Below are 12,874 nucleotides of genomic sequence, written 5' to 3' on the forward strand. Positions count from 1 at the left end.
ATAAACATGACCATGAAATCAATAAAAAACATAACAAACCTTAGAAGGAAGGCAGTAGAATTAATGTAATCATGATTAGTCATATATAATGCAGATTTATATATAATCATAATTGGTTTACATATTAAAAGATATCTACAAAATATACAAAAAATGAAACAAAAGTTAGGAAAAGTGAGGGAATTCAGTGGCCTTCATAGAGAAGATTAACCGTTGGTGGCGGTAGACTGGTGGTAGCTGTCGGGTCCTGATTGGAACGTTTGGTAACATTAGCTGCGGGGTCCTGATTTGGAACATTTGGTAACATTCATCTTAAGTGGATGGCCCAAGTATATGGTTTCTTGATGACAACTGCTTTTGGCTGTCAAGTGTCGTATCCTTATGAGTTCATTGTTTTAGTAGTGGAATTTAGTTTTGATGTAAATTAGAGTTTTCTAACATGTGGTTTTTAATCGATTGGTTCCACCAAAATCAGATTGGTTAAACTGAAACATTTATGTTTGAAAAGGAATTTGATGTTATTTGTTTTCTGTTGTGGCTCAAGTCCTACGTGTATATAAATTTTACCTAATGAAGTATAATAACTTGACCGATTGAGTTTATGGTTAGATATTGAGCAACATGTTGTTGTGGTGTCTTATATAAGTTGAGACATTCTAGCAAAAGCATGCATGTTTTGATATAATTTACAGTGTTTTGTATAATAACTTGACGGTGTCTCTTCAACTTCAATGGTGATTGTTGGAAACATAGGAATCGCCCCTCCCCCGCAATGCGGGGGCTAATATACTAGTTTGGTTATATAACCATATGATCTCTTTTATCTGAATATATTTAGGTGCCAAAGCCAAACTCATATTGGATAGTTAAGTTAACCTCTTAAAAAGTGGTACATTCGATAGTTATAAGGTAAATATATGTAGCATACAAACATGTGTATTGTGTTACCACAAGAACATTAGTAACACATTATTCTTCAAATCAAAAGCAAACGCGATCGGGTCACTCATACTAGTGAAAAGCACCGGCTTACACGGTTACACTAACCATAAACATGATCCATGTTAATTAGATTTCAAAAGATGCTCGCTTGCAACGCTTATAAGGTTAAGGAGAGGTGCATTGGTGATAAGAGTAGCATTACCAGCAAACTCTTCCTTAACCTCGTACTCAATTGTTAATTTCTGAATACACGATGAACCTGTGGAGTCGTTTGGATTCTCTTTGATCTCAACCCTTATCCTATATAAGGTAAATCCGATATCAAGAAAACCCCCTTCCACAACTTCGGTTTCTTTGATCATATTCTCATTATCGACCTTTGTAAACTTCTCTTTGTAATACGGGAAACCTAACCCTGCAAAATGATATTATACCATCATTTATTCGTCTACAATATATCTACACTCGTTTAAAATTTAAATCCAACTCAACCTAACAATTTGTCAATCTACTATCAGATGATATTAACTCACCTGTTCTTAATAAATACACGTTGAGAGAATAAAAAAGAATCCAAAATTTGTATAAAATTTTCTTTTTCATTGGTTTTTGTTAGGATTTACCAATCTTCTTTTATTTTAGCAACGTTATTCCGAGTCTATCTGTGACTGGATTACAATTGTCCTCGGTTATCAGACGTTTCATATCTGACTCAAACCCTCCCCCCACCCCACCCTCCCCTAGGGGTGTTCTTCGGGTTAGTTTTTCGGGTTTCGGGTTTCGGGTTTCAAAGTTTTAAATCCAGATCCGAAACCCAACCCAAATCTCTCACGGTTTATTCGGGTTCGGGTTTTTTCGGATTAGGTAAATCATGTTTCGAGTATCCTAAAAAAAACAAAAAACAACGTTGTTAAGTTTAAATGTAACATATTATTCTCGTAATGTAAATAAACCAACAACAAAACAAAAATAAACCGATAAAACATCCTAAAAAAGTAAAATTTAACAAAGTTCAATCATAATAAACAAGAGTGCAAGACAAGCATAATAGTCTTCAGTATGACGTGATTATGTGTTGGATTATAGTTCTTTTAGTCATAAATTGAAACATTAATAAATAATCGATTCATAATAGGTGGTATGAAGACCGTCAAGTTGGACTAAATTTGATGACTTTAACGACTAAGCGTAGCCTATATTACTTAAAAATATATATAGTTTTAAAACTAAAAGTTAATTCGGGTTTTTCGGGTTGACCCGAATATTAGAATTCAGACTCAAGAACCAACCCGAATTACTCCAGTTCGGGTTTCTCGGGTCAGGTAAATTCGGGTCTGATTTCGGGTTTTCTCTGGTTGGGTTACAGGTAAAAGTGACAGCTCTACCCTCCTCATGCATGCGGGCCTCTCCTTTCCTAAGAGAAGCAACCGGGCTACCACCAAGCCAAAATGCTTGTGGTATCGATTAGTATTATATATGATGAGAATCAAATACGTACCGGGCTTTAAGGTAAGCTTAAGAATGGTACCGACCCCACCATCGCCTTCAACCACATCGACTGCTTCAAGGACTTTCCCGACAACGAGCTTGCCTATCTCAAGAGTGCCATAGAGTGCCCAAGCTTTGCTTGCTGGCATCTTCACTTCTGCCTCTTCAGTTAAGCTTCCAAACATTTTTCTTTGTGGTTGATGGAGTGTGCATAGGAGGTTGGTTTTATACATAAAACATGTCAAAATGGAACAGCTTGAATATGTTGTATTTTTTTTGTTCCAAAAAAGATTCTAAATTGTTTCATTTGTCTTTTTTCTCTGAATTTTTTTCATCACACACTTGTCAAAAATTAAAAGCCGGCCATTATCTTTCTTGTTTGTTTTAATGGTGATAGAAAATGTCATATTATCATTATGGATCTTAAACAAGCATGTCACTTATGTAATGTTTTTAAAATATATATTTAAGAGTTATTAATTAATATATGTAATGTTATAAAAAAATAAATAAAAATAACTAAATAATATATATTATATTATACATAAAATTATAACTGTAAATATATATATGTATATATATATATATATATATAAAGTAACTGCTAAATAGTAAACGAGTTGAGCTTGAGCTTCAGATTTACTCACGAGCGAGCTCGAGTTTTGAAAATAGAGATCGAAACGAGCTGAGCTCGAGCTCTGTGTAAGTTAAACGAGCCGAGCACATATGATACCATACCATCGTCTACAATATATCTTCACTCATTTAAACTTAAATTCAGCTCAACCTAACAATTCTCCAAACTACTTAGGTAGAATTGATGTGTCAACGTTTAATGATTTTGTGTTAAAAAAAATTATTTTAAAATTAGGTCGGTTATTACTGGTGGTTTACTTTTAAAAAAATGAAATAATATGGTTTTCTAGTACGAAGAAAGTCTAAAAGTTTCTCGTCTTTGTGGTACCCAAGTAGAGAAAATAAGTGTAAAATTTCTCTGATAGAATTTCTCTGAAAGAATGACTGAAAAACCCTCTACTAGTCATGTAATTTCTTGGTTTTTCGTCCGACTACTAGCTTGCTAGTCGGTGTTTTTCAATGCAACACTGTCATTAAAAGAAATACTGATTTCTAGAAGAAAAAAAAGGAAATAATATAAAGATGTGTTTGAGAGGTAGGAAGGGGAGGGTTATCCTAAAAACAAGTAGTTTTCAAGGAAGACTAAGAATAAATCATAGTCATTGGATCATGTTAATCAATGATTGAGATTTAAAATTATCAAAAACCGTCATAGTTTTCTAGAATTACTCTTTTACCATTATAACCGACATAGTTTCCTATATTTGTTCTTTCACCATCTGTTGTAATGCCACATGTTAAAAATCTATTGGTTCTTACCATTCTTAGAAAACTCTTTCTTTTTATTTGAACTCTTTTCTATTAAAAGGGTTCAAATAAAAAGAAGTTGTTTCATAGGAATGGTAAGAACCAACAGAATTTTGACATTTGGCATTAAAACCTATGGTTAAAGAATAATTGTAGGAAACTATGTCGGTTATAATGGTGAAAGAGTAATTGTAGGAAACTATGACGATTTTGTAATTTTAAATCTCAACAATTGATTGATATGATCCAATGGCTATGATGTATTCCTAGTCTTCTCGGGAAACTACTTGTTTTTAGGTAGTATTTATAATTTAGCTACACAAAAGTACATCTAAATTTTTTGTAAATTATTGATCATTTTTATATAGGTATGAGATAGGGAAGAGTTCAGCATCACATGGGTTGATCCCAAATTTTTTAAAATCTTGGTAACGCGTATAAAAAATAATCAGTTCAGTATTGATGTCGTAGGAAAAAATTAGGTAAATACCGGTGTCAGTATCCGATCCCGAATTTCTTACGAACTTTGTACGTAACAATATTAAAATACTTAATATAATACCAGTACTAGTACGATACAGGTACTATTTTTTCATCCCTAGAATGAAATGCCTATAAAAGTATATTTCGATGTGAGTTATAAAAGTATTTAATTTAAAAAAACAGAATGTAAAATCAATTTGGTCCACCAAACTATTATATCTTTGTTTAATGTGTGTGGTTGAGAGTGATATGTTCTAGAAATTGGTTATTACAAAGAAAGGAATAAGCAAACAACCAAAATGAGATCAACAAGAATCTTAAAATTATAATTTTTGTTTAAAAAAAATTATTAAAATAACAATTCAAATATCACAAATCGAATTATACAAAGTATACTAGTTTCATTTCGTTAGCTAGATTTCGTTTCCAACAAGAGGCTTTATATATACACGTAAAGTAACACCAATACATCTATCGACAATTATAACCATCAACTTTCCACTAAAAGGACATGATGATTCATCACTATAGGCCATAGAAGGACGATCATTACTTTGTAACTTGTATTTTTAAATAGCTTAAGTTTTTGTCAAGTTATCTATCATACATCTTTTAGCATTTATCGAAGATGGTCTTTTTCACTTGGTCACTTTTCTTGAGCTTGGCTTTGTCGACAAACAACATACGTCATGCATATCACATACAATCCATTTGTTGTGTAAAACGTGTCTAATGTTTGGTCAATGCACAATTAATTCGTCTTTCCCGACTTTTAATGCAAGTAGGTCAATAATAAGAACGATTGTAATGTAATATCGGCCATGACACTTGGCATTAACCGTAGATCTTTAGTGAGCAATTTTATGCATTAGTCACAAAATTTAAAAACCAAGACAAAAATGTTTACAGAATACTAAAGTTTTGCACGCAAGACTTTTATATTTTCATCTTTAAAAATTTAGAAAATGAACTTCCAAAGGCCATGGTTCATATCATTCATCTTAAAACCAAAAGGTTCAATGTTAAAAGTTAAAACCATTATTTTATTAAATTTTCAAGCATGAAGAAAACCATTTATGTCCAAGTAAGAAGCCACTTGTGCAGCCATATTACATGGTGTGGGACAAACTCCATTTTTCTGTTCAATCTGTATCTGCAAATAATAGGGTTCATTTTCGGGTTCGAATGATTAAAAAACAGGGGTTCAAATGAAAGGTTCGTGTACCTCGCAGTTCAGTGGTGGTTCATAAGGATCATCGATTCCAGTGAAGCCTGCAGTGGTTTGAGATTATATGAATGAACTGTTATACTTAAAAATTATATTATTAAGACGAGCGAATAAAAGGGCTCTCGAAAGTAGGCTTGTAAATGAAAAACACGCTCAGTGAACCGTTCGGTGGGAAGTTTGTTTATCTTTGTTAATAAACGAACGAACATGAACGGAACCTTTTGTTCATTTAGTTAAACGAACGAACATGAACGCGTGTCTAGTTCTGGAATTTATATTTGTGAACGTTCGTCTACATCGTTGGTTTATGTTTGTTTATATACATACATTCATTTATGCTTGTTAGCTTACGTGTGTTTTAGTTTGTTCGTCTATGTATTCATTAAATATAATTATGGTCATTACAGTTAGTCTAATTTTATAAAATTAATATATTACCTCTTACAGTTTATCTAGTTATATTATATTTTAGGCCCAACAGATTGATGTTCACGCTTACTTTTAATTGGTGCTCACACGGTCATGCTTGTTCATCTATGTTCATTCGTTTATCGGTTTGTGTCTGCTTACGTTCATGGACAGTTTGGTTACACTATTAACAAACAAACATAGACTAACACGAACATGCTCATGTTCTTAACAAACGAACACGAACAAGAAACCCACGTTCGTTTAATTGTTCAATCGTTTGTTCAGTTAAAGTTCAACGAATGAACACGAACACGCTCTGCTCGTGTTTGTTCGATTTTTGTTACAAACATACTCAATTTGACCATTATATTGGGAGAAGCAGAATCAGAAGTCAGAACCGAACCCAATCATCCCCTGCATAAGCCCCACGATGCTATTTTCGGGTTTAACTCACCAATCACTATATTATTAAACTTCTAAAAAAGAAACTATTTGGATTTAATTGGTACATAGGTTTAAAAGATCAAAAAATCATGTAAAAATCCTACCTTTAATCTTTCCAGCGCGTGCGAGCTTGTAAAGGCCTTTAGTATCTCTTCCTTCACACACTTCAAGTGGTATGTTCATGAAAACCTGCAAAAGTATCAACAAATTCAACGTTTTTAACAAATGAACACGCACTCGCAGACAAAAAACACACAGAAAGAAGCATTGCCTCTATAAAATTTGCGTCTGTCAACATTGCACGACATGCATCTCGGTCTTTTCTACAAGGAGATATCAGGCTGGCTATACAGATTAATCCAGCATCTGCAAACAGCTTTGCTACCTCTCCTAATATAATTATGAAATCAAATATGTGTCAGATCATCATAAGTCTTTAACCAGAATATCCATAATAACTGTAAATATGAATATTGACAAGCAGTTAACAAAAGCAAGAAGAGGCTAACTATATAATGCACATCAGACTGATGTTTTCCAATATGCAACTAACGGTTTATTCTCGTTGACGCACACGTTTGAACGTGCTTTTGTTGTTTAAAGTTGGAATAATCAGATAATTATATGTTGGTTTTTGTCAAACTCTTGATTATGCAAAAACTAATTGATAAAATTGACCAAAAATAAATGTTTATTATATTTCGCCATGTCATCCAAACTCGATTATTTGTATTGTCACTTCGAGTCACGATAAATAATCATTTACAAAATGCAAATCCAAACAGCCACTAAGTTTACAAATAGATAAACTTAAATCGAGATATAATGAACTGATTTTAAAAACAAAATAGAAATCACTTACCAACCCGACGAATATTTTCTGTTCTATCTTCAGGTAAAAACCCGAGATTTTTATTTAATCCATGTCTTACATTGTCACCATCAAGAACATATGAGAGTTTTCCCCTGGAGTGCAGTTCTCTATTCAATGAACATGTAAGTGTACTTTTGCCTACAAAATACCAATATAAAGCGGTTAATATATAACTTCTCATCTCAAGCATGCACAAAATGGATAATTTTGTATAGGCCAGGTGACGAGTCAAATGGGTAACGTTTTTTATAACTATGAGGACATGTTACTAGAAAACTAATGGGACACACCAATACCCTACTAACCAACGAATCAGGTAAATCACAGATTGTGTTAGGCAGGTGGCCTTCAAAAGGCTATCGTAAGAAACCAATTGAATCAAGATACTAACACGAGAAGGTGTAGAAGGTTTTATGCATTTAATATACACTTTGGGTAGCTTGCAACTTGTTCGACACTTCGACCCGTTTGAAGCTCTATTTATAACCCGATTCGACCCATCCAAAAGTAAAATCGGGTCAAAATTGACACCTTTTGAGTGTATGAATCATGCAGATACTGTATAACAAGAACTTAAAGTTCGAGTGCAAACCTGACCCACTAAGACCCGTGATCCATACAACACATCCCTGTTGGTTAATCAGCTTTTGCCGTTCTGCTTTCCCGACCGCACATTCGTGCCAGAAAATGTTTGTTGGATTGCCAATTGCAGACATCATACACCAATCTCACTCCTCTACTTGCAAAGTTACCCTGCAAAAACATTAGATCAATCAATTTTCTGAAATATCTGCACAATTCCAAATAGGGCTGTAAACGAAATGAACCGAACCAAACAAGGCCTTGTCATGTTCGTCCGTTAAACTTTTATCGGACAAGCAAACGGTTCACAAACAGCTAACCAAACAAAATTCCTTTTATGTGTTCATTCATTAAGGAAATGAACTTGTTACATGATTTGGCTAACCGAAACAGTCAGTGTCAACAGTTCGGTATGGCTACCAAGTTTGTGTAGTTTTTTTTTAACATCCATATTCTTATGTTAATTTTACGTATAAATTAATCACATAATACTCGTATATACTTTTGTTTTATAGTTAATAATTTTGCCTAAATCTATATGACAAAATTAGAAAAGCCGTTAAAAACCTTAGTGAACAAACAAACATTAACGGAGCTAAACGAAGACATTATCGAACATTCACGAACACAAGTGAACGAACATGGCCTCTATTTATGTTCATTTATTTTGTTAATCAAGCAAAGTTTCTTGTTCATCTTCGTTCATCCATTAAACGGACTTCATGCCGAACAGTTCGCCAAACGTTCGGTTCGTTTACAGCCCTGATTACAAATAAGACTGCTGTTAATGAACCGAACGAACATGAGCGGGGGCATGTTCATGCTCGTTCATTTAACTTTAACCGAACACGAACATATAACCGAACAAGTTTTGTGTTCATATTCGTCCGTTAAGAAAACAAGCGTGTGCGTTCATATTCGTAATGTTAAAACCAACACAAACAGTTCACGTAAACCAACAAAAACAAACTTATATTAACATAATAGAAAAACATAACCAACGCAAATGAACATAATTAACCAAACACAACAAGTATAAACACATACGTGTGCGCGCATATACATATAATTTAATCGAACAAGTTTTTTTGTTCATATTCGTTCATCATGAAAACGAGCTTGTTCGTTGTGTTCGTTCTTTTAGAACCAAAACAAACAAATCACGTAAACGAACAATAACAAACTTATACTAACATAATAGAACAAACATAAATGAACACAAATGACCAAACACACATATACATATACATATAATTTAAACAAACAAAAGAAAATAAACAAACATAAACAGCACAAATGAACATAATTGACCAAACACATCATCATCATCATACTCAGTAAATCCCACCAATAGCATAGCTATGGTAGGGCCTTAGGAGGGTAAGATGTAGACAGTCTTACCTCTACCCCGTAGGAATAGAGAGGCTGCTTCCGATGAGACCCTCGACTCGATACTAGTTTTGCATCAAGCCTTGGACGTAAGGCATATAACACTCAACCATGATTGATGCATGTACCTTTGTCTTTCGGCCATCCACACCACTACTTGATGCCTGATTAACCTACCGCCACTTTTAACGTTATTTTCACGAAATCAGTAAAATAACGTCAAAGTTAGTGCAGTTTCGCTTTTGCCCATCCGAGGGACCACGCATATATACATTATATGTGTGCACCGCAACTAGGGCGTACAAACGTAAACACACACATATATAATTTAAACGAACAAACGTAAATAAACAAACATAAATGAACAAACAAAACATATGTTCGTGTTCATTCATTTAATTAAATATACAAAAAAAATGTTCATTTCAACCGAACACGTTGGGAGCCCCAAATTACTTCAAATCAGAATCTGAAAACGTGCAAATATAAACACCTAATAACCTGCAAACACCTACTTCAAATTATTAGTTCGTACACTACAAAAGTGACAGGCAACTGAAAGTATCAATTAGTGACGGTACCTGATTCCAGAGGATCTGGAGAAGATGTTGAGTGTGAAGAATTGAATTGAAGAAGATGTGTTGATTATTATTATTAGAGTGGGTTTTAATGTGAATGAATATGGACGTTATTATCGACTATTATACATTTTACTAAAAATATTTGAGTTACATATTGATTAAATTCTTATATATTACTTAACAAAAAAATATAAAAAAAAAACAAAATTTAGGAATTCAGCTCGGTTCGGTTTTTTCGGGTTTTATTACATGCAAAACCAAAAACCGACCGTTTGTTCGGTTTTTACAAAAACATAAAACTAAACCGTCGGTTTTTGTTTGGGTTCGGATTTTTCGGTTTCTTACACACCGCTAACCGGTACTTAAATGTTTGTTTTAGTACGGGTACAGAAACTGTTTGCTCATCCTTACATTGGAGTTCAATAATTACATCATGGATGGTTACAAAAAACGCGGGACAATTGGGGACATGGTAAATATAAAGAAAGTTATTTTTTGAATATTATATGCATAACAAAATTAACATAATTCACGTTAATAAGGTACCTTAGCCGACTCGGCGCCGTCTAACCCGACTTTTAACCAACATGGGAATTGTGTTTTACATTTTTAAGTCAAAATTGGTCAAATTTGTCTAACTAGATCCGATAATGGCTAACACCTTTGATCGATTATGAATTCCGGGTTACTAGGAGAAAGAAAATCACATATGCACCATACCTTGTAGAGATTACTCGATCTTGAAGACCTACTTTTACAACCATGGTTATACGTATCTTTTGTTTATTTTTGTATAAGACGTATCCGATATTTGATTTAGCTTTTGCATTTGTGAAGGGTTTAAAAGGGGTTAGATCACTTCCTGATATGATGTGCATGGCTATGGTTGCAGAAGTCACTAGTCGTTGCCAGATCAGTCAACCGGATAATTGCGAGTAATCGACTCTGACGGTGAGTATATATGTGTCAAATAAACACAAGTTTGCTAATATTTTTTTAAAGAAAGTATATAAACATCAAATCAAATGATACATGTTCAATTGCTCAAACACTAAAGTATTTAAATAATTGAAGTTCATTCTTTAACATAATCATTTAATTATCGTCTTTCAAGGCATCTTTGTAAAAACAGCCCTTTTGACCGAGTTAGAACAAGTCTAATTTCTTATACCCGGTTAAAAAAAATCGGTCCATATCCCTTCCGAGTAGCAAGTGCCAAGTACTTAACCGTCTAGGCCGAGTTTTACAATATCGTGTGCATCCTTACCCTACACTTTATGTAGGAAACTGTTTTTCGTGACTTGAATCATGGCCTCTAAGTGAACATTACCGCAAGACCAACAACTTTATACTACAACTACCAAAGCTTGTATTAAAAGTTAAAACAACTACTAACTAGATCATACAGTTTGACTTGATCTCATGTATACTACTATACTATTTGTGTACAGTTTAGTTTTTTTTTTTCTTTTTTTTTTCAACAAGTTGTCAATTAAATTCTTTCAACAACTTTTCTCAACACTTGTAAAGTCTCGTAACCAAATTGCTAGCAAGCTTTTTTTACTGGTACATCATGCTTTGATTTTCGGATTTCCGGTAATATTTTTCTTAGGCCACCACATAACTTATAATGATAATCACATAGGCATTTATATTATTTAACTCATACTAAATATTTAATTTTTTTAAGGCATATTTGATGTTTTAATGATCAATATGCAAATAAATGCAAAGGCTTAACATACAAGAAAAGGATCATGATTATGTTCGATATGTTATAACCTTTTTCAAGTGAAGGTATTGTTTGGTGTTTCTCTCTGGCCAGTAGAGAAACACCATCACATAGATACTTTTTTTTTCCTGTTTTTGTGAATAATAAATTGGAAAATAAGTTGGTATGAAAAAATAATCATGACGCATGATATTTGTAATTGTGTAGGTCTCCTATTGTTTTCACACTGCAGCTAACCTTTTTTTTTTTGATTAATACAAGATATAAGTTAATATTATTTTCTACTCTATTACTCTATTTATAATTCTTTGCAAATAAATTTTAACAAGAAACTTTAATAAGACCGCTCCGTTCTCGGTTAGATCAGATAAAAAACTCTTGATACAAGTAAAAAGGTGCAACATTCACATTCGGAGGGTGGATATTGATAAATTTCCTACCCAAGTGGTTGTCAGAAGAAGGATCCTTTTCGGATTCGCGACTCGAAAGTCGAGACGGTGGACCATGTTTTTGAGGGTTGTTTGGTGGTTTCGAAAGTTTGGGACTCAGTGAGCTTGCGATATAAAGTCCATCCGATTTTCGCCTTCTCGGTTACAGATTTGTTGGAACTTTATTCTAGCTCGGGCTTGGGGGTTCGTAAGAATATTGCTTTTCATGGGATCATGAATCATGATTATAGTTTGTTGGAGAATTTAGAAAGTTAGGAATGAATGACTCTTTGAAAGTGAATAGATAAAGATAGAAGACATAACCCGATATAAAAGATCTCTTGGTCTTTTATGGTTTAACAATAAGTCCAAATATAAAACCATACATTGGTATAAGTGGTGCAAGTTAATTTTGATGTAAGTCTCCGTGATGGTGTTTCTCTCTAGCCAGTAAAAAAGGATGTGTTTTTGCTGGTTTTTCGGTCAATATGTTTATTAAAGTTCATAGTTTAAAAAAAAAAGAAAAAAAAGGTGTCTCCATTAAGGGGAAAAAATAAATTGAGGCTCTTAACTAAAGCAAACATTTATAACATTAAACAATAAATATTCATGTTTGTGATACATCGTATCGCATATTTACATTTCTTTTAGTGTAAGTTATTTTACTTTTTAAAAGATTATGATTCATATTTGAAAACCCCATCGCATCTTTCTTTAAACCATGCTTTTGAAATATATAAAACATCAAATTCATAAACATTCACCTTTCCGGTAATGGTCATAATCTTCTCTCAAAAAATCATAACCCGATTTGCTTACACGAATGGCCGGGGACGATGTAGCCGGCCAACCCGATTGCATATTGAGTGACACCCGTAATACTTTAATTCGTCCGGTTGGGTGGGTCAG

General features: G+C 33.5%; 2 protein-coding genes across 2 annotated transcripts; both read right to left on the minus strand.

The window, feature by feature from the left end:
• Positions 1–974: 974 nt before the first annotated feature.
• On the minus strand, positions 975–2,680 carry LOC143551741 (norbelladine synthase-like). The gene is made up of 2 exons (XM_077042111.1): positions 2,441–2,680; positions 975–1,357 (listed from the first exon to the last, which is right to left on the minus strand). Exons 1-2 carry the CDS (start codon positions 2,661–2,663, stop codon positions 1,065–1,067), a joined length of 516 nt encoding a protein of 171 aa, XP_076898226.1. The 5' UTR covers positions 2,664–2,680; the 3' UTR covers positions 975–1,064.
• Positions 2,681–5,316: 2,636 nt separating this feature from the next.
• On the minus strand, positions 5,317–8,066 carry LOC143551775 (adenylyl-sulfate kinase 3-like). Its single transcript, XM_077042134.1, has 6 exons — positions 7,846–8,066; positions 7,242–7,391; positions 6,651–6,769; positions 6,484–6,568; positions 5,522–5,568; positions 5,317–5,449 (listed from the first exon to the last, which is right to left on the minus strand). The coding sequence occupies exons 1-6, from the start codon at positions 7,970–7,972 to the stop codon at positions 5,351–5,353; spliced, it is 627 nt and encodes a 208-aa protein (XP_076898249.1). The 5' UTR covers positions 7,973–8,066; the 3' UTR covers positions 5,317–5,350.
• Between the last annotated feature and the right edge of the window lie 4,808 nt (positions 8,067–12,874).

The sequence above is a fragment of the Bidens hawaiensis genome, unplaced genomic scaffold (assembly GCF_021521415.1).
Source record: "Bidens hawaiensis isolate Kalapana, Puna unplaced genomic scaffold, B.hawaiensis_p1.1 tig00016565_1, whole genome shotgun sequence".
NCBI classification, from domain to species: domain Eukaryota; kingdom Viridiplantae; phylum Streptophyta; class Magnoliopsida; order Asterales; family Asteraceae; genus Bidens; species Bidens hawaiensis.